The sequence below is a fragment of the Ictalurus punctatus genome, chromosome 9 (genome assembly GCF_001660625.3).
Source record: "Ictalurus punctatus breed USDA103 chromosome 9, Coco_2.0, whole genome shotgun sequence".
In the NCBI taxonomy this organism is placed as follows: domain Eukaryota; kingdom Metazoa; phylum Chordata; class Actinopteri; order Siluriformes; family Ictaluridae; genus Ictalurus; species Ictalurus punctatus.
This window is the reverse complement of record NC_030424.2, coordinates 23,329,133-23,353,857: the sequence shown is the minus strand read 5'-3', so window position 1 is coordinate 23,353,857 and position 24,725 is coordinate 23,329,133. Positions and strand designations below refer to the sequence as shown.

Genomic DNA, 24,725 nt, shown 5'->3' with positions numbered 1-24,725 from the left:
TTGCTAATGGTAACTCTAATTTAGTGGTCACCAACCCTATTCCTGGAGATATAACTTCCTGAAGACCATAAACGTGCCCACCTAACCGTCTAATCATTGCCTTAAGAAGTCCTTAATCAACTAAAACAAGAGTGTTAGAAACTGTAGGAAAGTAGATCTCCAGGAACAGGGTTGGTGAATACTGCTCCAGTTGAATCGCCATGTTTTTGGAGGAGGAGCTTTGTCTACATGCGTCAAATCTTACTCAGCTCCACCCATAAAACTTAAAGATCTATCTTTCACAAATTTTACCTAATGTGAATTTAACACTTCAGTTAATTAACACTGTCTAGATGTTCTGTTAACCATGAATGAATATATGAGGGAGTCACGCCTGAGTTAAGAAATGGTATGACCTGTTGTATGGGTGAACAGAACTGATTGACATCTTTCTGAAAGCTTGGGAAATATATATGACATATATTTAAACTATATATTTCGAATACTTCTTAAATGCATTCTTATTTTTAAGTCTCGAAAGTTTACTTTTTTTTCCTCAGGACGTTAATGTTATATTTCAATAACACACCCTTTCTAAATCCCCTCCATAATTCACACTGCTCTAATGGCTGTTATATGTCTTCAGAAATGTTACTCTCTGTCCTGAAACCGTTTCCCCAAACTCAGCGCTTTCTTCTGCGCTTCACGGTGACGTGTTGTGTGTTAATGTTGTCAGGCTTCGCTAATCAAGTTATTGTGGGTTATTGTGTACCTCTGAGCCACCGTAGCAGACCGCACCCCCTTTCCCTCCTGCTTTGGCCGGGCGCTTTAATCAAGCGGTGCGCTTTTGGGTCGGCGCGCACATGGACACGGGCATGGACACTGAAGGGTGCTTGTACACACTCCCGCATACACTTCTCCACACTTCTCTAGCGTGAACAAAAGGTGCACATGTGAACTGGAAAATCCAGAAGTTTTTGTTGTTGTTGTTTTTTTTTTGTTTTGTTTTTCCCCCCGAAAAGAAAGAAGCGTGGGAGTTTTGAGCAGAGTTACACGGCTGAGGAGTGATCGGGCATGTTCTCATAAACCCTGTGCTTAAGGATGGTTGATAAAGGGCCCTTACTGACCTCGGCTATCATCTTCTACCTGTCCATCGGGGCTGCAATCTTCCAAGTGCTCGAGGAGCCAAACTGGAAACTGGCAGCGGATCGATACAAAAAGCAGAAGGAGGAGATCCTGAGAGAAAACCCGTGTCTTACTAAAGCAGATCTGGACAAAATCCTGGTGGTATGAGAGTTTGGAGATCTCCTCTGTATTCACATGTTTTTGTTTTCTAAATCTGTGTAAAACATTTGAAGATCTGTTCATTGTTTTATAGGCTTTATATGGAGGAAGAAACAATCTACAGAGTGCGAGGTGTATTTAATGTGTACACCTTACATGGAAATGCATGGGTTTTATTTGAAATGTTTGGATAAGTTGTCAGTATAAGTACTTTACTGAAACAAAGGTGCCAAGAAATTTAGAATAATTTACAGGTGTGTGTGCATGTGCTTTGTTTCAGTAAAGTACTTTTTTTTTTTTTTTTTTAAACTTTTTTTTAATTTGTCTTATATATAATTTCTCTCTCTATCTATCTATCTATCTATCTATCTATCTATCTATCTATATATATATATATATATATATATATATATATATATATATATATATATATATATATATATATTATATATAATTTCTATTTGACTTTATTTTTTTTCCCATTTTTAAAAACATCTCACTATCTACCGTTGTTTCACATTAATTTGTGTTCATGCAGTGCTTTTGAAGTTGAATTACCTTAAAAGTGAAATAGTCAATGAATATTTTTTTTTATATTAGACTTTTTTTTTTTTTTTTCAAGAAATTATGTTTATCCATTTCTTAAACACACTCTCTTCATTCTTAAGTGCCTTGTTGCATCATGCTTCATGCTTTTCAGAGGCTCCACAACCATACACATGCTGCAGAACTTAATATCCAAGTACTGTATCCTGCAGCAAAACAGGAAGGGATATGATTATACCCGTTTAAAACTCCCTATCTGTGGTTTTGATATGCTTGACCTTTTATTAAGGAAAACTCTTTGCTAACCTACACAGTAACTAACTCTATACCACCTCTAGAAACTGTAGAGATTAAATGAATAGGATCGGGAACTCGTGGCATTATAATCTAATACATCTCATTTGGTCACTACTTGGTTTTTTGAATAGTTTTATTGTCCGGAGTTAGCATTCCCCTCCCAGGTCTGGGAGTTTATTTTTTGTTTTGTTTTGTTTTGTTTTTGTTTTTTTTTTTTTAGATCGACAGAGAAGGGGCTGGTGTTGCACAAATGCTGCAAATGTTGCAAACACTTTTTTATTATTTCGGTAGATAGCTGATTCAAAGTTCTCACTCTAAGCTATATCACTGTTTTGATTCCTCTGATCAGAACAGCTGCTTTTGTCAGCTTCAGGGTGTAAAATTGACTGTGTAAAAGTGCTTAAATGATGTGGCTTAAAATGTTGAAGAGGTGCTTAAACGTCGTCTGTGTATTCCATTTCACATGTAATCACCCTTTATACATCCTTTTTTTTTTACTGTTTTGGTTGCAACGCTCGAAAGATATCAGAGGCTAGTGAAACATCAGTAGAGATAATCTGTTGGTCACATAGAAATCATTGTAGAACTTTGAGGCAAATAATGTGGTTGCATATGAACTGAAGAAATGCTCAACAAAGAGGACAAAATGCTTAATTTTAGTACTTTAGTGTAGAATTCCTAGGAAGTCTCCTGATCAGTGGCCATGTTGTTGTATTTCAGATGAATTCTTGCCCTATACTCAATCATAACTCTTCATAACAAGTCTACTTATATATTATATGCACGCTTGCGAGTAGATTGTGTCGCTTTAAAGCCTGAACAGGGTGTCAGTTGCTGTAAAGATTTTTAGCAGGTGTATATGAGGATACATAGCAAGACCGGAGACTTGCAGAGACATGTTCAGGCCCCCTGATCTTGCTGAGCCATTGAGCACCCTCAGGCATCTCCATACTTCATGAATCTTTACACCACGCCCCTTTTTCCCAAACTAGCGTCCATTCAGAGAGAGGAGAAAAAACGTTAGACCCCCATCCCCCTCTTCAGTTCTCTTTTGTCATGGTTCACTGACCACAGATTGGCTTGGAAGTGAAGGTTGGGTATGAGTAGGGGTGGCTTGGGGGTGTCCTGAGGGCTCCTTTGTGTGTCTGCTTTAGATATCTTTTACCAGAAGCACCACATGACAGCTGGGACGAAGCATTTTAAACATGCCATGTGGTTATTACAAAATGTCACAAATGATTACGGTGTGTTTTATATTTTTACACAATTACAGGCTTGTTTTGTTGTTGTTTATTTAATTGACAAATTGCTTGTGGCTTTATGACTTATGAAGCTTCTTGTTTTAATGTTTTCTTTTTATCATGGAGTATTGAACAAGCGAACATGTTCAGGTTAAAGTCCAGTGTCATCCCTAAAATATGCAACCTCATACTTAGAGTTTTTTTTTTTTTTTATAGCAAGACTTCATGCAGGTGTTTGGTACAGCTTTGTTTTCCATTAACACCTGCGGTCATTGGAAATGGCTAATAATTAACCTGTACTGGTGTAGATGTACACTTCCTTCAGGCTTAACATTCTTGTAAATGTAACATATTAGTCGTGTTATAGGATTGTTGTTCCTTAGGTCTGATTAACAGGGTCACAGGAGCTCTGTTAAAGTTTTACATGTGGAAGAATGGATGCACACAGCCCTTGCAGTGGCACTTTCTTCTCATGTTCGATCAAGATCCTTTTCTGGTCTGTGCACTTGCGATTGCACCGTTTCTGAAATGGAGGAAAAACATGCTTAGTATCACTTCTTGTTTCTGCTGAAGCAGTCTGAAATGTGCAGTGCAGAGATGCTCAAAACAGCTGTATAACATTTACACTGCAGTGACTTTCCCAGGTTAGGACACACTCCCGGACTCTAGTTAGAGATCATCTATCTTACTTGGCTTATGCATGACAACAAAGCAAACTAGCCATGCATGCCCATGTCCAAATTCCTCTGAAGATCATTAACTTTGCAAAGATATGATAGCGTTTATGACGAGCACTGAAACTGATACCGTGCCAAAGACCTTTGCAACCATTTTCCGTTATTTCATAATTATCCCAGATCATGATGGAGGTCTGCATCTCCATCTGCAATTAGCTTGTATATGTGTTCCTTGAATTTCTTCTTGCATGTGTCATTTGTTTTAGTACGTTTTCCTCTTTTCTCTTTGCCAGTGACAAAGTGGTCATTTGCATTTAATTTGGGATTGTTCATACCTGTTGGATTTGACACCTCGGTGACCCGGAAACTCCGCTCAGACCTTGTTACCATCAGTTTCTGGTCTTGCGATCTGATCACTCGGAACATTTCAGAACGGAACATTGACAGATTGGTCAGTGCATTAGTCCTTTTTAGTCTGTCCAGCTCTCTCACTTCTTCATCTGTACACTCTACTAAAACAGATCAGGTTCCAGAGCTTCAACTTCCATGCTAATACTGCCGTCAACACCATCTTTTTTGTCAGCTTGCTAACTCGCCAACCAGAGTTTTTGCCATAAGTCCAGTGTTTGATCTCTGCACTACTTCTGCGTTGGATTTTGTCATTAATAAGACATTTAATGTTGCTGGGAAATGTTGAGTGAGGAAAGAAGCCCTTGAGCTGTCATTTTTAAGAGCTAACAATGACCCCTGATTGTTACCTCTTATGTTTGAGTTCATTTTTGCTCCTGTTAAACACCATTGTTTTAGTAACTGTGCTAGCGTTGTTCCTTGGTGTGTCAGAGCAGCACACAACCACTAACTTCTCACAAAAATAGTAAAAATACTTATTAAACACACACAAAAAAAATTGCACCAGAATCACTACACTCCTCAAAATCATTTAAATAAGTGTTTCAGATCTGAGGTTTTGTTTAAAGGTTCAGATCTGCTTTATTTACCACCGTACTTGTCAACTTCAGCTCTCCCTCATCCATGTTTTTAAGATCCTAGAATGCACAGCTAAGCCAAATCCCGAATGTTTTTTATATTCACTACATATTCGGTCTACATAGGACATAATATTGGAATGTTCTAGAACCTGCAAAGTGCACTGAATAATTAACTTCATTTGTATGCCTGAATCAAAAGGAAAAGCAAAATCATAATGTAAAAGTAGATTTTTGTTGTTGTTTTAACAGATTTTCTTGAGTAAGGATAACAAATATCTCCGTTAGAACTACTCTTATAAATCCAGTTTGACGTTTTACGCAGTCTGACCACAACACATGCCAGGTGTGAAGTGCTATCCATCACACCTGACCATTTGTGGTCAGATCAGTTGATCGCAGGCTTAAACAGGACCAGAATGATCCCCACAACTTCCAAGAATCCATGGATAAAGTTTTCCCTGGAAACATTGAAAAGTGTGTGTTTATGTTTCTGGAAGATTAATATGATTACCTGCCAGGAGCGGAATCAACATAAATCGCTCGTGTAATTCGACCTCGAACCTGACCAGACCTGCCATCTTTAAGCCCAGCGCTTTGGCGCTGTACAGACACAAACAGAAAGTCATTTTGACAGCCTTCAATAAGAAGCTCATAGTGATAATGATAGGAGATGCCATGTGAGGGTTGTTATGGGAAACTGAAAATCGAACTCTTCAGTGACGCTTATGCAAATATGCAAACATTATGATTGAAACGAACCTTCACAGAGCAGACACAGCAGATGAATGATTTGGATGGTTTAATTTCTCCATACATGAAAAAGGAGCTTGTGCAACGTCAGCTTTTTGTTTGGCTGACTCAGTGGCTGACTTCTCCTATTTTCACAGCCATAATGACAGGACGGCAGCCGATGATTGTAGTGAAATTGGACACTTTAGAGAAAGAAAGTGTGTGAGTGTGTGTCCATGACGTGGGTTCATAAGCTTTGTAATATCAGTGCCTGCAGAATTGATATTATTACAACTGTGTCCATTTATTGTAGAAAGCAAGCCTGAAATTGTCTTAAAGTTGACGCATCTGAACACCCAAACTTGTCAAGATCAATATCTAGTGTATGATAATCAACTTATTTTTGAAAAATTTGGAATTGACTGTCTTGTCTAACACATCTGAAACCTGCAGTTAAATTGTTTGCATTCCCAATAGTCTGCTCCTCTTAACAGCTGTTTGGCTTTCGGCAGCACCTTGCGCTCTCCACACACAGAGGAATGTAAATGCATACAGTTTCTATCCCTCAGCCACCGAGCCAGCCTGCCTGATAACAGTTGGAGTTTGTCATTGTGGTTTTGGCACATGCTGTTTATCAGTAGACACACTGCGCTACAAATTGCCCATGTTGGTGAACTTTCACTTCTCCAGATGCAAGTTTTACTACTCAAATACTAAGAAAGTTCTGGAAAATACTGAAAAACTCTTGGTGGAACTCCATGTCCTAAATTTCACAATTCTGAAAGCTACAGGCTTTCCTGAACTAAAACCGGTTTCTCTTTTGCGTGTCTCTCAACCACAAGTAAAGATGTGCAATTAATGAAACACTTGGGTGCATGCTGGTATAAGAAAATAATCCACAGCAGGGTGGTGTGATGCGACCCGAAGCTAAGCGGGGGCCTGTTACCACCCCAAGGTGGATTGTTTTTCATATAACGGCATGTTCCAAAGTGTATTATTCCACTTGTACTACATTTGCCAACCATTGCAATGTCTAATTTATTAATGAACGGCACTTTTTGCTTTTTAATCATTTATAGTCACATGATTAAAAACAAGTTGGGCTTGTGGTTTTAACCGGACAGTGCAAAGTCCTTTCCATAACTGTTAAATAAATGTGTCCTAAATCGTCACCATATAAAGCATTATACCTTTTTCTTTGTTAAATCACACATTTTTTAATCCCTTTTATTATTAACCTTAGTTTATGTAGATCATACACAATACAAATCCCTGTGAATGAGTTGTTACTGTAGAAACTATAACGTGTGTGTTATTTTATGTAATGTAATGTAGCACTGTTTTTATAAAAGGAAGAAAATTTCCTACTTCCTACTATGATGCAGGAGCATTGAAGATCTTTTAACAACTGATTACAGCCTGAATTGATTACATAGTTGTTTCATTGTGGCACGTAACTCTGCAAGACCTCCATAGCCTGATAGCTACTGTGTGAGGAAATGAAGTTTAGCTAGACAATTTTAGACCTCTTTAGTCAGACTGAATGTTTTTACATTTGTGTTTTGTTGAACTGATTCCTTATCCAGTGTGATCTTTGCAGGAAGTTAAGATAAAAGTAAATAAAAACAGTTGGAATTTGTTTGTTTGGGATCTAGAACATTTTTATTGTATAAAGCTTGAAATTTCTAGCTAGCCACCAAACTTTGAGCACTTAACATCAAGCAATTGGAGAGGTTCTACCAAATCTGTCTCTCTCCTTATTGGTTTCCACTCTGCTGTGTTTCCTCTCTCTCCACTTTCCACCAGCTTTGACCCTGAACTTCAAAACCAAAATGTGAGGTTTTTTAACTGGACAAAATTCTTGGATGGCTGTTGATGCATTTGGGGATGCTTCTCAAAATATAACCTATAATGTGGGGAAAGTTCTGAAATTTCTGTACTTTCTTTGCAGCACATAACTGAAAGTACATTTCAGTGAAGTTCTTTGTTGCCAACCTTGAAAGACTGAACTGATTGGCACAGCACAGATAAGGAAATGAAAATTTTAGCTTTAATATTAACAACACAATGATTACTCGCAGACCAAACAGTGGCTATTTGTCTTGATACAGAGACGAAATCATTACTGTTCTCTTGTTCTATTTGACTTTCCAGTCTTAACTAAGGCTGCCTGGAACCTTCTAATCACCATTTCTCATTTTCTGTAAAGTTGCCGTAAATGCTGTGCTTGTGGTGGTTTTTAAGGAAGCCAACCGAAGCTGGTGGTTAAGCAGTGCTAGTTAAGCCGCTACTAGAATTCCCAAAGGGGTTTCAAAGATTGTACAGGAAACCTCTCATTTTGACTGGTGATGGAAGCATGATGCCGCGAAAAACCACACTGTCTTGCTGACCCAGGTCGTGCTGTTTGCTTGTGGTTAGCAGTGCTGCTGTGCCACAGTGATTTAACCCACATCATGGTGCAAGTGCGTCAGGAAAGTACTGACCACCGGGTCAAGGTTATGAAAGAGACTGCTTACAGCCTATGTGCAAAAGCACGTAGCAATCATACAGATTTGTTTTCAGTTTTGTATGTGTGGGTGTGAGTAGTATGGTTGGATGTTGTGAAATTTCCCAGAGTTAAAATCGTAAGATATGAAGGTATAAATGCTAGCTGAACCCTTAGCTGTCCTTATATATTCAAGCTTGTGAATCATTGCAATTTGCAAGCATGGAAACCACTGGAATGTTGATGTGAAGCCACTGTCCTGAGGAGATATTTGACAGGAAGGCAAATGTGCATTAAAGTAATCTAGTCAAGAGTTCACAAATTCATGAATTCAGGTTTCTTCATCATAGGAGCTGTTGTTGACGCATTAGTCGTTTCATAGACAGACACTGTTTGCTTATCAGATACTTGCAGATACATCTCCTTATCTATTATGAAATGAGGAACTGGTTAATCTCCAGTTTATCAAGCCGCTTATCTCCAAAGTTCTAAACCTAGACCATTATCATTGCTGATTCAGTCATCATAAGGAAATGTTTACTCCTCAGTCACCCTTTATGCATTGAATTAACTGAATAGATAGCTGAGGAACTGGCTTGAGGAATTTATGATGCTCACATTTCACAATAATAGTGCGTGAAGATTTCGTTTTTCGTTCTTGGTTGTGCCACTAAAGGAAAAATAACTAAGAACCAGTTTGACTTTTAACCTTGGAATGCCGGTTTAGTTTCAAAATGCTTTAGTATAGAAACCAGTTCTTTTGCAATATTTTCAAAAGTATAGTGTGATTTGCCCGTGAAAATTGGCACACAGGGACGTGGCAGTAATCAGACAAGGGCCTGAATGTGTCACTGTTCAGGAGTTGTTGTTATTCATATAAAGGAACACCTGTTATAGTTTCTTATTTACTCACTTCTTTATTCCTATTGAATCGACCTTAATCAGAATTGCAAAATTCAGTGCAGCACTGTTGATTGCTTTTATAGGTCGTTCATGTTGACATGTCGACATGTATTCAGTGTTTAATTATTAAATGTATAATCCTCTGTTAATTGTTTTTCACTGAAGAAATCAAGTGCCCTAAGAGCAATGCAGTGAAGGTTTTGCTTTTCAGTATGTCGCAAATGAAAAGCAATACAGTCTGTGCATTGAGTGCTTTCACTGGTTTGAGTGCTTTTTACTCTCTTATGGAATCTTCTCCATATGCTACCTAGTAAACCCTCAATTCGACCAAATCTCAAGCTTTAGACAATACAACTGTAAGAGTAGAACCAAATGCTAGTCATTTTAATGAAATGTAAGAGAATCTTTAAGTGGCAATCAATAAATCTCAACGTGATGAACGCGAGGAAGAAAATTCAGATTGTCATGACAGTTTTTACTGCGCACCTTTCACTGCAGCTCAAGTTAATTAGCAGCTACTGTCGGAGCAGGCCTGGGACATCATACAGATTTCACACATAGTTGTTGCCTCTCTCTCTCTCTCTCTCTCTCTCTCTCTCTCTCTCTCTCTCTCTCTCTCTCTCTCTCTCTCAGGGTGAGCTTTACTCTTTATAAATGTGAAAGATCCAAAGCTGACCTGCACTTGAACTTCTCTTGCTACACACCATTGTCTTGGCAATGTTCTTGTTAATCAGTTGTGCAAGGCAAATATGGTGTGGATAAACATGGCCTCTGTAAAATGTTCTTGACAAATGGCTTAATGCAAGAAGCTGAAGTCATACGGACCGAGGAGTGAGAAAGTGTTCACCCGTGCAGAAAGTGTAGCCAAACAAGTGAACATGTGCACCGATCTTGGCCTTGGCCTTTGGAACAGTGTGTTAATTTTGCAGGTGTTTTGTGACCTGCACCCAGTTCTCAAGTCTGTCAGTTCACATGACTTCTACAAGCTGTGGTATGGCTTGATGAGTCCTTTTATATAGGGATAGGTAAAACATAAATAACAACACGATAAGCAGAAATCAGTTAGAAGTTATAAACTGCCATTGGTCTTAAATGACATTGGTCCTACTTTTCTGGGCAGATAACCTCGGTTGAAGGACGTACACTTGCAGAAGTTTGTCCTCTAGACAAACAAATTTCGGATCCCTTATTAGGGTAATTTTACGACCATCACGTGCTGTGCTTTTGGTTTCCGCGTGGTTCATGATTTGAGTCATCAAAATGTAGCATTCATTTTTCTTCTGCTGAAAACTCTCAACAGGTGTCTCTTCCTCATAGCTCTGATTCACAAAAAAGTGTAACTCGCACCAAATGGTGACACTCAAAGTATAAAGTCTGATCCTAATTTCCTCAGCAGATGGAATTAGTAGCCCGTAGAGATGTGGAATGGCAGGGCCAGGAATAGCATGTCATAACTCGTTACTGGGTTTGCTAATGTTTGGGTGTAGGATGTAGTTGAGTGTTGATTTACAAGGTCAAAAATGTTGGCGCTCTGGTACTCTTCAGAGATTGAACAGAACTGCACTGAAATAGTCACCATTTGTGGCTTAGAGGCATTATGATGCCTTCATTCCACATTCTGTGGAAAATTATGTTCTTGAGAAAGTACAGTTACACATTCACGCTTTTGTGGTCATGCTTCTGGAAATAAAACTAGGAACAAAGCTGTTTCAAGATCCTCTTCTATAGAAATGAATCCCTTAGCAATACTTTCTTTTTGAAATGTTGCTGAAAATAAAATTCCTTATAATTGCCGAAGTTATGCTCTTGAACATATATAACAGCAGGAGTGGACAAATGAGTAACCTGGGCACCTGGGATAATCAGATTTCATGTCTGGGCTTTTGGCTCTAATTAGAACATCTGCGGCTACTAGTGTAATTTTTACTAGGGGATTAATTAGCACGTAGACAATCTTTTTGGAATGAGGAACACGCATGTATGTGGAAATGCTAATGACATAACTCTCCCACTAGCACCCCATGGAGGTACGTCACGGTTAAACATATTGAGAGAATATTAAGAGCCAGACTTTAATAATCTTGCGATTAGGAGAACCACAGTCCACAGCAGAAACATTGGCCAACTGTTTTGTCGAGGGCACAAACACAGATATTCACTATAGTTTATAACATCCCGCTACCACAATTTTAGCCTACTCAGTTAGGTTTCTGGGCAACCAAACCATGAAACTGGGCAGCACACTGGAGCTTTTACTTGCCCAGTGGGATAACTAATACAGTTATGATTAACATAGGCTGGTTCAGGTTTATACAGATCGGGTTGGTATTAGAGTTGCACTTGCTTTAATCAAAACAGACGTTTCAATTTTTATTTCAAGTAATGTAATAGTCTGCTGTGAGAAGTGATTTGTTTAGTTTAAACTGGAGGCAGCTTTGAATCCCTTCCAGGTACAGACCCCAGCTGCTCTTTTCATATCTGATTTTCCAACTGCAGAAGAGCTGTTTAAGGACAAATTAAAGTTTAGTCTGCTGCATCTCCGTGATAACATTGCGTGCCAAGAGCTCCGAGTCATTGCCAAAGTCCCGTCAGGTGAGGGAGACTCTAGTCATGTCTGAGGGTGGCCTGTTTGACTGCAGTATCATCATCATCAAATACAGACTGATAATCTCAATCACAGGAAGGATGTGTGAGAGATTCTGGTCTCAGACACAAGTTAGAACTGCTGATCTTGAAATTGTGTGAAGTCATCTTAAAATTGCGGCTTTTCGATGTGTTTTAATGTAGGTTGTGTCTGAGGCTGCGGGACAAGGAGTCACCATCACAGGAGACAAAACCTTTAACAACTGGAACTGGCCAAATGCTGTCATATTTGCTGCTACAGTCATTACAACCATTGGTAAGAGTCAAATCCTATTCTTTTATTTATTTTATTGAGAATCAATTTCACTGAGAATCACTCACTGTTTACTGTTTGAGGATAAACAGAGGAAGACTTGTTTATCTTAACTAATCACAAAGGGCAGGAAGTAGTTGACTTTATTTTCACTATGGGTCAACAGATTATGTTTAGTAATTATTTGGTGGGGGGGGATTTAAAAGTTCTGTTAGGTCTTGTGGGCTGATGGCACACTCGAGTGAATTTCTTGCAGTTTTGTCAAAATGACCAGGATCTAAACGTTCAGTACTGTTCTCTGATAAGATGAAGTTACTTGAGAAGATTAGCATAGAGAGTTTGATAAGCCAGTGGTGTCAACAGAGACATTAGAGGCCATTTCCTTCAAGAACAAAACTCGTGTCAGGCTGTTAACGGTGTCTTTTTGCTAAATAGCGACCTTGGAATTAATTCTATCTGGCAATTCTATGAGTTGCAGATATTGAGCCATAATATTTTGATTCTTAATAAGGTCAAATACAATATTTCAGCTTTATAATGTATGCATTTATACTTTTAAGCCATATCTTGGCAGGGATGGAATAACCAGTAGCCCTGTACAAGTAGATTTTATATTCAGGCCACTTATATGTAGTTGCTGGACAAGCAAAACAAAAACCCCTACTCCTTAGTGACCTTCTGCAAAGCAATAGTTTTCATTAAAAAAAAATTATATATATATATATATATATATATATATATATATATATAAAAATACAGTATAGGTTTAAACTTAATGCGCTTCACATTAAACTGTATATGCTTTTTACTAGGTACATTGTTTTACTTTTGTATGACAGATGATTGTATGACAGATGATCATACAGCCGAACATACTTTATCATATTATCTTCCACTTTAGAGCATAGTCCCTTTCCACACAACCAAAACATGGGGCTGGGAAGCACACTGAAGCTTTTACATGACTAGCTATTAAATTTATTGCTTGTTCAACCCTGGTTGGTATAAAACTTGGATATTTTCAGTGACCGGTAAATAACATGAGCTCACTTGTGTCAGATAGGGCCATTGGAATTATAAGTTATTGAAATAAGAGTAAATTCACTTAACTGTCTGTTTTTTTATTCCATCAGGATATGGCAATATTGCCCCCAAAACCTCAACAGGAAGAGTTTTTTGCATTTTCTATGGACTATTTGGTGTTCCACTTTGTCTGACCTGGATCAGTGAACTTGGCAAGTTTTTTGGTGGAAGAGCAAAACACCTTGGGCAGTATCTTACCAAGCGAGGCATTTCATCGGTAAGCACCACTTGCTTCGTGTATTTTTTTTTTTCTTTTCTTTTTTTTAATAGAGTTTTGAACATTGGTGCAAAGCCTTTAACTCCTTTTTTTTTATTTTTTATATATATATATATATATATATATATATATATATATATATATATATATATATATATATATATATATATATATATATATATATATATATATATAAAAAATAGATGCATACTTTAATATTCTACTCCGATGTCTCTCTTTATCCTACCAGAGGAAGGCACAGTTCACCTGCACAGCCATCTTCCTGTTATGGGGTGTACTGATTCATTTGGTTATTCCCCCATTCGTTTTCATGTCTCAGGAGGGTTGGACCTACGTAGAGGGCTTATACTTTTCCTTCGTCACTTTGACAACTATTGGATTTGGTGATCTTGTAGCAGGTGAATGTTGCATGTGTGTATGTGTTTGATTTGTAGATTAACAGATGACTAACACTCTTGAAACTGTTGAGTGGAAAAAAATGTATTCTACAGAACAACTGTTTGCAAAGATATCAGCCTAGGCTGGGAATGAAGGTGTACTTCTTGTTATTGCTGTATACATATGATAACTGGCTTTGCAGTAATCAGTGTGTGATTACAAAGGTGCCATTTTAGTGTGTATCACCTTTCCCAAGCCAAGCTTCTCAAACAAGTATGTGCTCATGCCCCAAAACCTTGGGCTTATCTGTAGTTTCTACTACTGCTGCTTTGTAGCTGTTAAAATTCTGGTGTAGTTTACATGCTCCACTTCTGTGTTTCTAGGTGTTGACCCCAATGCAGACTACCCCACTCTGTATCGCTACTTTGTTGAGGTGTGGATATACCTGGGTTTGGCCTGGCTCTCCCTCTTCTTTAACTGGAAGGTACGGATGGTCATCGAGGCTCACAAAGCTCTGAAGAAACGTCGAAAACGGCGCAAGCTCTCACTGGATGAGTTCCAGCACTACAAAGATAACCAAAAGGCCTTGCAATTACCACCTGCAGGCAACGATGTCAACATCTTCAGCTTCCTGTCCAAGAAAAAGGAGGGCTACAACGATCTGATCAAACAGATCGGTACCAATAAAGGAGATCAGTGTGCCAGTACCATCAGTACTAAAAGGCAGAATGAATTTATCCGCTCCAAGAGCTGCAACGATGCAGTCTCCATTAACGGAAATGCAATCGTCAACCTAGAGCAATCACCCCGCCAGAAACGGCGCTACAGCTTCAGTGACCGTGTCACAGTGGTCTTCTCCAAGTCCAAAAACTACCTGCTTGGCACTGAAGAGGGTCCACTCCTGAATGAGATGCAGGTTGAGGGTGAGCTAGACACAGATGTGGAGAGAATGTACGAGAATCAGTTGGATAAAGAGGCAGGAGAGGAACACAGGAACCTCAGGCATGGGGGCTGCGGTCCTGGCCATCACATGTGGGACTCGTGTGAGTATCAGCCTGTTATTTTTCAAAATGCCAACATCACCTTTATTGATGAAGAGAACCTGCTGAACAGCAGCCTGGTGGATGAGGACGAAGATGAAGACATCAAGGTCAAGCTCTCGACCTCGGATGAAAATGGTGAGTCTGATACTGATTCCAAGGAGGAGCGGTGCTCAGAATCGGAAGGATCCGTGTTCACAGACAGATCCGATCACACTCATTCCTACGAGCAGCTTGTAGAGGAGTATTCCAAGGAAAACAACACTGATGCCTGAAGCATTAACCTATCAGTGCTTTTTTTTTTTTTTTTTTTTTTTTTCTTTTTTAAATTATGGACATTTTGTGCAAACTTGAACCCTTTTATTTTTGTATCCGACTTGATCAGAGAAACATGTCGTAATCCATTTCACAATATTTGTGCTGCAAAACTGTTGTTGATGGCGTCTGTAAAATGCATCTCCGTCAGTATTACCCTGAGCAGACATTGTTGGTCTTGCAAAAGAACAAGCAGTTGTCTTACTCCACAACAGCCCAATTATTGGGGGATGACCAAAATGTCATCCAGTCTAAACTATAACTCTATGGACAGATTTTCGAAAGGTTGAAATTAAGACTGCTTGATTAGTTCTTCACTTATTCTGTGGTTTTATTTCTAGTTTTTGCATAATAGAGAGTTATAATTTATTAAATTATGGCGTGGGGGGGGGTGAGATTAACTGTAATGAAGAACAGAATCAGTTGCAAACTGGTTCACAGGACATGAACAGTAAGGTGATTCCTTTTAAGAATTGATGGTGGTTCTCACTTTTATTCACCATATTGGTGGTTTTATATCAACATGATGAAGGACAAACGCATTCCACCTGCATTATGTTTTGAACCATTTTTATCGGTTTTGGCTTTTTCGTTCATCTAATTTCCTGATTGAATTACCATTACGAGTCTGAGAGCCAAGGCTGCACATGCTTCCTCTGAGGCTTGTTGTGTCTTTTTTAAGGTCCCTGACATTTACAACTTTCACAATTTTATTTGTGAATTACTGTGTGAATGCACTCAGTCAGTTGCAACGCTCTGTTTGTGGACAGCATTTTGCACTAGTCTGATTCAGTCTGAGCCATTAAAGACAGCTTTGTGCCGTCAGTCATGTTTTTGCTGGTGTACTATACCTAATCCAGCCTGAGTCTCTTCCATGCACTGTTTTCAAGCTGATGGATTCCTTTCTAACATCTTCATACAGGAATTATTATTATTATTATTATTATTATTATTATTATTATTAATAATAATAATAATAATATTTTTATTATTATTATTATTATTATTATTATTGCGCTAGTTGGATTTAATTGATCATTTGATGATGGTCATGGATTTTTCCATTGTCACAAGTTTTTAAGCTCGGACCTGCTCAGGCTAATTTAGCATAAATAAGATTCATGCATTTTGACATTTTTGCCCATGTTATACTATGTTTTGTGCCTAAAAAAGCCTTTTTTGTGCTGTACGCTTTCGTTCGTTGACTTGCCGATCCTGAGATATTACCTCAGTTATCCTAGATAAGTCAATCCGGTTCTATTAGTTCTCAGGCATGTTCGAAGAACAGAACTGTCACTAATAGCAATCTAAGATATATGATGTTCTCTTGAATTTGCGAAGCATCGTACAAAGAATGGAACTGAAGCCAGGTTGTTGTTTTGCATTTTTTTCCCCCCCAGCAAAGGTTATGTGAAGTCTGTTGGCCTGTTTTGTCTTAAATTAATGTTTGTTATTATTTGGTAGAGCAGATATTTATATGCGCAGTCTAGACGTGTCTGAAACAATGACAGACACGGAGTTGTCATTTTAGTAGGGACTAATAAACAGTGCAAAAATAGTGCTAAATGATTTTACATAAACCTCAAAAACTCTATTAATTACTCCTAGTTATTATTGATTAATATTCCATTGAAGGTAAAAAAAAAAAAAAAAAAAGAAGCATTTTTACTACGTCTTATCATATTGGTGGTGATTAGTAAATAATACAGAAACCACCTGTTTCTTTCTCATCTGCATTTGCATTGAGAATGTAGGGTTAAGCGTGTAACATTTCTGAGCAATGCCAAACTTGTAGCCACAACAATGTGCAAGGCAAAATGTGGATATCCTGCTTGTAATAACCTCAGCTGGGGAGTGTGTCTCACACAAGCCTCTTGCGTCACGGTGCTAGGCAGCACCAGTGCGAGGAAAACAGCTTCCTGAGTGGGTTTCCTGTCTTAGATTAATTATACAGTGCACATCCCTGAGTTGATTCATCCTAATTTTGCTTCCTGTTCCAAGATTCTTTCTGTTCGCTACTAGTCTGGATTAATCTAATGATTTTTGTGTTCGTACACTGCCTCACTGTGTTAATCTGTTATAAATGCATTTGCTACCTTGATATTTTAATTGATGTCCACACGCCAAAGCCTGTAATCGTCAGTATTCTGTGAAAGTGTAATTGAGCACAGCAATCCTCTGGTGAACTGCAGTGAGATTGTAAGATCGCATATCCACTTAGGCTTGTTTGGATTAATTATCAGTGCTGTAGCTTTTTTCCAGTGCTGTTCTCAGGCATGTTAGGGAAGCAAAATTGTTCCATGAAGTGCTTGCAAACATCCTGAACAAAAATAGAACCTCTTTCAGTTCTCGCCCAGACATTTGGTGAAGACTCGTTCTCGCACAAGAGTGTAGTGTATCTTGTATGTAAACACTGGGGAACGCTGAAACGTAGCCACCACTTCATTCAGGCCGTAACCTTGTAGCCTTGTAATCTGTGTTTACTTTTCCTGCACTCAAAGTGACACGAGTGGCCATAAACCTTACGCAGGTTAAAATGTGACCGTTTAAGTGCATCGTTTTGATGCCAGACAGGAATGTTGGAAATGTAGTTTCTGGTCTTAATGACATTTACAAAATTATCATGTTCTTTTAAGACTAAGTGTTACTGTAAATGGATATTCAATTAATTCATTTATGTCTGTTTTGTAATGCATGCAAGTGGTGTTATTTACTGACTCTTTCCATCAAGTTGTCTCTATCAGTGCCTTATCAGCTTCTCTGTTTGAAGCTTTGTGTTCAAACCACATCATAAAGATGATCAATTTAAAAATATTTACCTAGGACATTTCTGTCCTGTAATCCTCTAGGATCAGGTACTGTAGAAGGTTGCCTTGTGTTTCACTTAAATTCAATTAAATGCAGACAAAAACGCTTTGTTTTTGAGTCTGAGGTACTTCTCTGGCTCCTGAAGGACTTGCAGACAATTAAAATCGAGTGAACTCGATCGTATTTATCATTTCCCTGACTTGTATTATGCACACTCCAGCATGTTGTAAAAAGTTTTGGTTTTTAATGTGAAATTTTTTGCTTAAATTTTATGTGCTGCTTTTTTTAAAAATAAATAAATAAATAAAAATTTGAGAATTCACCTCTGTGTGTTACCAGATGAATGTGTGATTCAATGAAATAATCATTTGTTTTGAGTTTCTTAATTTTGAGTGCACATATCAAGTAGTCTAAGAGTATGTGGCGTTTAAATGTGAGGCATGCATGAGGTTATATGATCTCTATTCAAACGCGTTTGTCTCACACGTGACACATTTTACACTGTAAAAATGCCTTGTCTGCATTTCTTCTGTGTTATATTGTGCAATAGTCCATAAAAATCAGCTTGGTTTGAAATTAGAGATGTATATTCTCCTAAATAATGACTAAATATTTGGTGTGTATTCTGTAATCCGTCGCAGTTTTCCCCTGGTTCAGTCCTCTTATCACTTATAATCCACAGCTGGAAGAAAACCGTCAGAGCGTTCGGACTCTAAATGTTTACTCTTCCGACACATTCCTCCTGCACTGAAGTGCCAGAGGTTTAGAGTCTACATACCAGTGGTACAGTGCGAAGCTGCTCTGCTAACCGGACACATTGTCCAGATGTGGTCAAGTGAGAAATCCACATCCACTTCTGCCTGAGATATATAATATATATATATATATATATATATATATTTTATATATTAATATATATATATATATATTTTATATATTAATATATATATATATTTTATACATTAATATATATATAAATATATAATATATATTTTATATATTTAAATATATGTATTTTATATATTTATATATTAATATATATATAAATATATAATATATTTTTATATATATATATAATATATTTTTTATAAATATATATATATATATATATATATATATATATATATATATATATATATATATATATATATATTAATTACATATTACTCTCTGCTGAGACCTTGGGCCCCGATTGTGTAATCTGGCAAAATAGGGACAGGTTTACTGTTTGCTTAAAGCCGAAACTGAACTGTTGGCACTCTGCTTACAGTGGCGTGAAACCTGTTTCAGAGGCAAGTCAAAAGTGGCTCTCGTACAACAATGTGAACTCGATGGAGCGTTTTTAAAAAAAAAGTCAGTTGAATATTGCAAAGCATATCAGTGTACTCTTAGTCTTAACCAAAATAGATGAGTAAAGAGGCCAGTGAGAGTGGACTGAGTGTATACATTTATGTAGTTTACTAATTTGCCCAGCTTTTGTGATTTACTTTTGAATCTATATTGAAAAAAGTCATTCACTTACAGTACAATTGTTTTTACACACCAAAATTATTAAAAAATGTACTTTTTTTTTTAATTTCACCATTCTCTCTCCTGAGCTTGTGTGCATACCAGCTTAAAGAGAAAATTTCAAAATAATTCTAGTTCACGTACGATGTATAGCTAAAGCATGAAATGAGTGCTGACAGGAATGAATGCAGGAGTCACAAGACTGAAACTGTCACGCTGTCTCTGCAATGAGGGCAAAACTGTAAAGAGACTGAGAGAGCGGTTCCAGGAGTTCATCATGTCCGTTAACAAAGGCATTTTAGAATAAAAAAAGAGTTGTTTTTTTTTTTTTTTTTTTTTTAAATAGGTCTTTTAGGTGAAGATTATAGACGTGTACATGCAATCTTCTGATCCTTAATAAATTCTTTGCATAACTGAAGGTTTTACTGTGACACAGAATTCCACGTAGAACCTCTTTAGGAATCATCCATATAACCCTTGAGGAACGTGTCACGACTAAGCTTGATCTGTCTGAAGAAATAAAAACACTAAATGTAGTGCATACACTACATTTGTGGCATTGTGCCAGTTTTAAAGTAATGACTCATAATCGCACCATCTGGTGTTGCCCAGAGGAAGATAGGTTCCCTTTTGAGTCTCTTTCCTCTCAAGGTTTCTTCATGTTGTCTCGGGGAGTTTTTTTCTTGCCACTGTCTCCTCATTAGGGGTCTAAATCTACATCCATATCCAGATTTCTTTGAAGCTGCTTTGTGTGAGTGTCCACTGTTAAAAGCACTATATGAATCAATTGAACTGAATTGAAATTGTGCACAAATCACAATAGTAATGGTAACGCATTTCCAAGACTATAATTACATTCATTCACAGTAAAAAAAAAAAAAAAAAAAAAAAAAAAAGAAAATGATTCAAAAACCCTTGAAGACTCGCTGGCATGTATAAAGAGAGAAGATGTTAACGTGAACATAAGAATCAGTAGTTATGATCTAGATATGTATCTAAATTTTGAGTAAAATCATGATTATCATAATTATCATTTCAGCCTTTATCGTGCAGCCTTAGCAGGAACAAAATGAACACTAATTTAAATAATAAACTCTTCTAAAAGACTCACAAATAAGCTGAAACTGGGCCAATGTACTACATTTGTAACCAAATGGTAATTCCATTTGAAAACTTCAACACACCACTGATGGCCTATAACGTGCCAACAATACTTTTATCAGAAAATGTAATCTTCTTTTTTATATGGATTGAAGTGGTTTCATGTGCATTTAGTAAAATTGAGAATAGTCTCCAACTAGCACCAAATCGTCGATTATCCTGCAACAGCGAAAAGCACCATAACAGCAGATTACATCACCAGTGACACTCTGAATACTATACTTTCCGGTCCTCCCCTGCTAAAATTATTTAACAAAGTCTAAATAACGCCCTTATAATTATGTTTCCAATAGTTAATTTTTACACCAATGACCTAACGGCTGTGAAAAACTATAACTGTAAAAATTCAGTACCCGTAGGCCTATTCATGCTTTTTCACAGGTGTAGTGTTTTATTCAGGCTTTGCTTTTACAATACACAGTCCTCACAAAAATATTAATCTCTAATATTTATAATACAAGTATTTTCATTATACTATTATTGCACTCTATGGGCCTATTTATTAATGTTGTGGTTTTTATAGCTGTTGCATCAGTGCTGTGTTCTGGTAGTTCTGGAGTCCAATGCTGTCACTTCACGTGGGCCAACTTTGGGCCATCACACTTTTACTATACATTTACATTTAGTCATCTGGTGGATGCTTTTATCCAAAGCGACATGTGCGACGTGCCAGGACACGACTGAGCAGTTGTGGGTATGGGCTTTGCTCAAGAACTTAGCAGTGGCAGATTGCACTGAAATTTTTGAACTCACAACCTTCCGAATCATAGAACAAAACCTTAACCACCGGGCTACTACAGATGTTAGGCAGGAAACGTCTTACCTACTCACAGCAAAATTTATAACTTTCAGTTTGGTGTCAGAAATAGGCGATTGTAGTGTGTTTCAAGATCACATCCAGCTATTTTACCATGGAGACCTCAGTGCAGCCTGAAATATGCCAGTGTGAACCAAAGCTCTGGCAAATTCATTAACAAACAAAGCAAACATGGTCTAAATTAGCACTTCTGGTTTTTGTTTTTCCTTTGGGTGTAATTCATGACACGCCATGTCTGTGGAAACGCTCACTCAAAACATCCACCTTGGCACACAGAAACACCAACATACACCATACTCCCTTTCCCATATAGTAACACAGGATAAGGGGAAAACAGCTGGACCCTGCTTGCTACTGCTTTCGTCTTTCCCTCACATCTCAGGAGAACCTGTTGTCTCACAAAAGCCCCTCTGTGACACCAATTGTTTCCTGTGTTTGGGAGGCTGACCTTTTTGAGCGGAAACTGTTGGACACCCCTGGTTAGAAGCTTAGAGACCTTGAGAAGACATGGCAGCAGGCCATGATGCTGTTTACGACTACAGGCAGAACAATGGCAGGAGCTTCAGCTCTCATGGCATATGAGTATTGTATGAAACGGAAGGACACGTAGTTGATCTGAACCTGCCAAGGCTAAGACACAAGTGCTGTTCCTCAAATACGCTGTGAGAAATTCCATCACAGTAAATAATTTTTAATTAGTGAAATATTTATCTTAATCACTGCAACACAATGATTCTCTACAAAGACACTATATCACTACATTATTTACCAATTACCACTGGGCGTTTATACACTCAAAAAAAAAAAAAAAAGAAACGTCCCTTTTTCTGGAGACTGTATTTTAATGATATTTTTGTAAACTCCAAATAAGCTTTACAGAACTGTATTGGAAAGGGTTTAAACAAGGTTTTTCATGCCTGTTCAATGAACCATAAACAATTATTGCACATGCACCTGTGGAACCGTCCCTAAGACACTGACAGTTTACAGGCGGTAGGCAATTAATGTCAGAGTTAAAAAAAATTAGGACACTAAAGAGACCTTTCTATTGACTCTGAAAAACACGAGAAGAAAGATGCCTAGGGTTCCTGCTCACCTGCATGAATATGCCATAGACCTGCTGCAGGGGGGCATGAGGACTGCAGATGTGTCCAGAGCAATAAACTGCAATGTCTGTAATGTAAGACGCCTAAGAGAGTGCTACAGGGAGACAGGAAGGACAGCTGATCGTCCTTGCAGTGGAAAATTACATGTAACCATATGTCCCCCCAGAAATGATCGAGAACTTGCAAATGCTTTGGTGGAAGAGTGGAGTAACATCTCATAGCAAGAACTGACAAATCTGGTGCAGTCCATGAGGATGAGATGCACTGTAGTACTTAAAGCAGCTGGAGGCTACCAGATTTGGAGGCTACCAAATAAGAAATTTGCTGGAAATAAAAGCAGTTGAATGTGAAAGGACGTTTCTTTTTTAGCTGAGTATAGATAGAACAGTGGACAAAGGAGGTAACTATTATATTCGATCTGTGTACCCAGAATTCAGTGCATGCAATTCAATTAAGTTCAATTTTATTGTCATTATTCCTTAAAGCAAAGTGAAAAGGGGTTGTTTTTTTCTTCTGTTTTCTCTCCGGTGCAGCCAAACATTACAAACACAATAGTGCAGAGTAAGAGACAGGATGGTGCAGTAAACACTAAAGACAATACACACTGCAATATGAAACATAAGGCGGTGCACACAGTGCAAAAAACTATCTTTAACAATTTTATAAACTTTAGTGGTGCAATCAGAGGTAGAGGTAGATATTTTAACAGCTTATAGTCTATGGATAATTGTATAGCCAAGCATGATATCATAAAATACAAGATAAATGTAAATAATCCAGACTAAGTGATAAAAACATTAATGTATTAGTTAATTATAGCTGGCCTGTGTGTGTGTGTGTGTGTGTGTGTGTGTGTGTGTGTGTGTGTGTGTGTGTGTGTGTGTACCACAAGCATAATGAGTCAGTCAAATAAATGAAATCAACCACAGACCCTCTGAGAGGAAAACAGGCCAACCTCAGATAACACATATCTGATTGCACAGATAGTTGTAGATTTTACACAAATGTTGGAACATAATGAATCAGTGTTGGATCAGTTGTCCAGGTGTAATGGCTATTGTGAAAACTGTGGAGTTATGTGAGTGATGATATGACGCCTCCTTGTGGACAATCCAAGACCTCCTGGGAACTCCAGTACAACGCACTGGTTTTATGGTTTTAGCTCATAAAAACCGATCATTTCTATTTGAAAAATACTCTGCTATTTACCTGTCACATACTTATATGTCATCTAAGTGTATTTATTCACAGCGGGTAGAACTATGTGGGCTTAGTTCCACCCCACGTAGGCCAGGTTTCCTGATTTCCCCAGGATATCGCATCTCTTGCTGATGAATTAAACATCTTTTGTAATGATTATCTAAATGGATCTGTTAATAAGTGGCTCCAAGTAATTTATCAGTTGTATGCAACCCCTCAAAACTTTCCCGGTCAATCCTGAGACTTCCTGTTTTAAGGAAACTAAACATTAGACATGTTTTTTAGATAGCTAATAACCAGGAAATAATAGTTTCTTTTATATCTATAGGATCTCTGTACCTTTTAGTACTTTTAGTTTTTTTGTGTGTAGGGTTTGTGTACTTATCATTTATTCACTTTTCCCCGCTAGAGGCCAGGGTTCAACAACATGTACAACAACAAGTACAGTTTCTGCTTTAACAAAATTTAAGGAGAATATCATGTCCTCCTCAGATAGACAGAACCATCCATCCATCCATCCATTTTCCCTACCGCTTATACTACTGGGTCGTGGGGAACCTGGAGCCTATCCCAGGGAGCATGGGGCACAAAGCTGGGTACACCCTAGACAGGGTGCCAATCCATCGCAGGGCACACTCACATACACATTCACACAACCATTCATACACTACACTTTGGACATGACAATGAGCCTACCATGCATGTCTTTGGACTGGGGGAGGAAACCGGAGAACCCGGAGGAAACCCCCGCAGTACAGGGAGAACATGCAAACTCCGCACACACAAGGCACGGCAGGTATCAAACCCCCAACCCTGGAGGTGTGAGGTGAACGTGCCAACCACTAAGCCTCACTAAGCTGTTATTTATTGACAATTTACTCTGCAAGCGCTCTGGTTGGGAAAAGTGTTTGGAAAGCAAGATAAAGGTGGCACTGTTTGGTATGTCTGGGAACTATGAGTATGTTGTCTGGGCCTGAGTGTTTGAGATTTCAGGAGGTCAGGAGGCAGCAACAAGTCAGTGTATAAATGAAAATGTATGTCTGT

The 24,725-nt window shown here is 38.1% G+C and overlaps 1 protein-coding gene across 1 annotated transcript; it reads left to right on the top strand.

Moving 5' to 3' along the window:
* The first annotated feature begins 657 nt into the window (after nucleotides 1–657).
* On the top strand, nucleotides 658–18,210 carry kcnk5a (potassium channel, subfamily K, member 5a). Its single transcript, XM_017476883.3, has 5 exons — nucleotides 658–1,266; nucleotides 11,918–12,029; nucleotides 13,160–13,326; nucleotides 13,577–13,745; nucleotides 14,109–18,210. Exons 1-5 carry the CDS (start codon nucleotides 1,081–1,083, stop codon nucleotides 15,038–15,040), a joined length of 1,566 nt encoding a protein of 521 aa, XP_017332372.1. The 5' UTR covers nucleotides 658–1,080; the 3' UTR covers nucleotides 15,041–18,210.
* The last annotated feature ends 6,515 nt before the right edge of the window (nucleotides 18,211–24,725 follow it).

Coding starts and splice junctions, on each gene's coding strand:
- kcnk5a (XM_017476883.3), top strand. CDS start 1,081: ATGGTTGATAAAGGGCCCTTACTGACCTCGGCTATCATCTTCTACCTG. Junction 12,030..13,159: donor TACAGTCATTACAACCATTG/GTAAGAGTCAAA, acceptor TTATTCCATCAG/GATATGGCAATATTGCCCCC. Junction 13,327..13,576: donor CCAAGCGAGGCATTTCATCG/GTAAGCACCACT, acceptor TTATCCTACCAG/AGGAAGGCACAGTTCACCTG.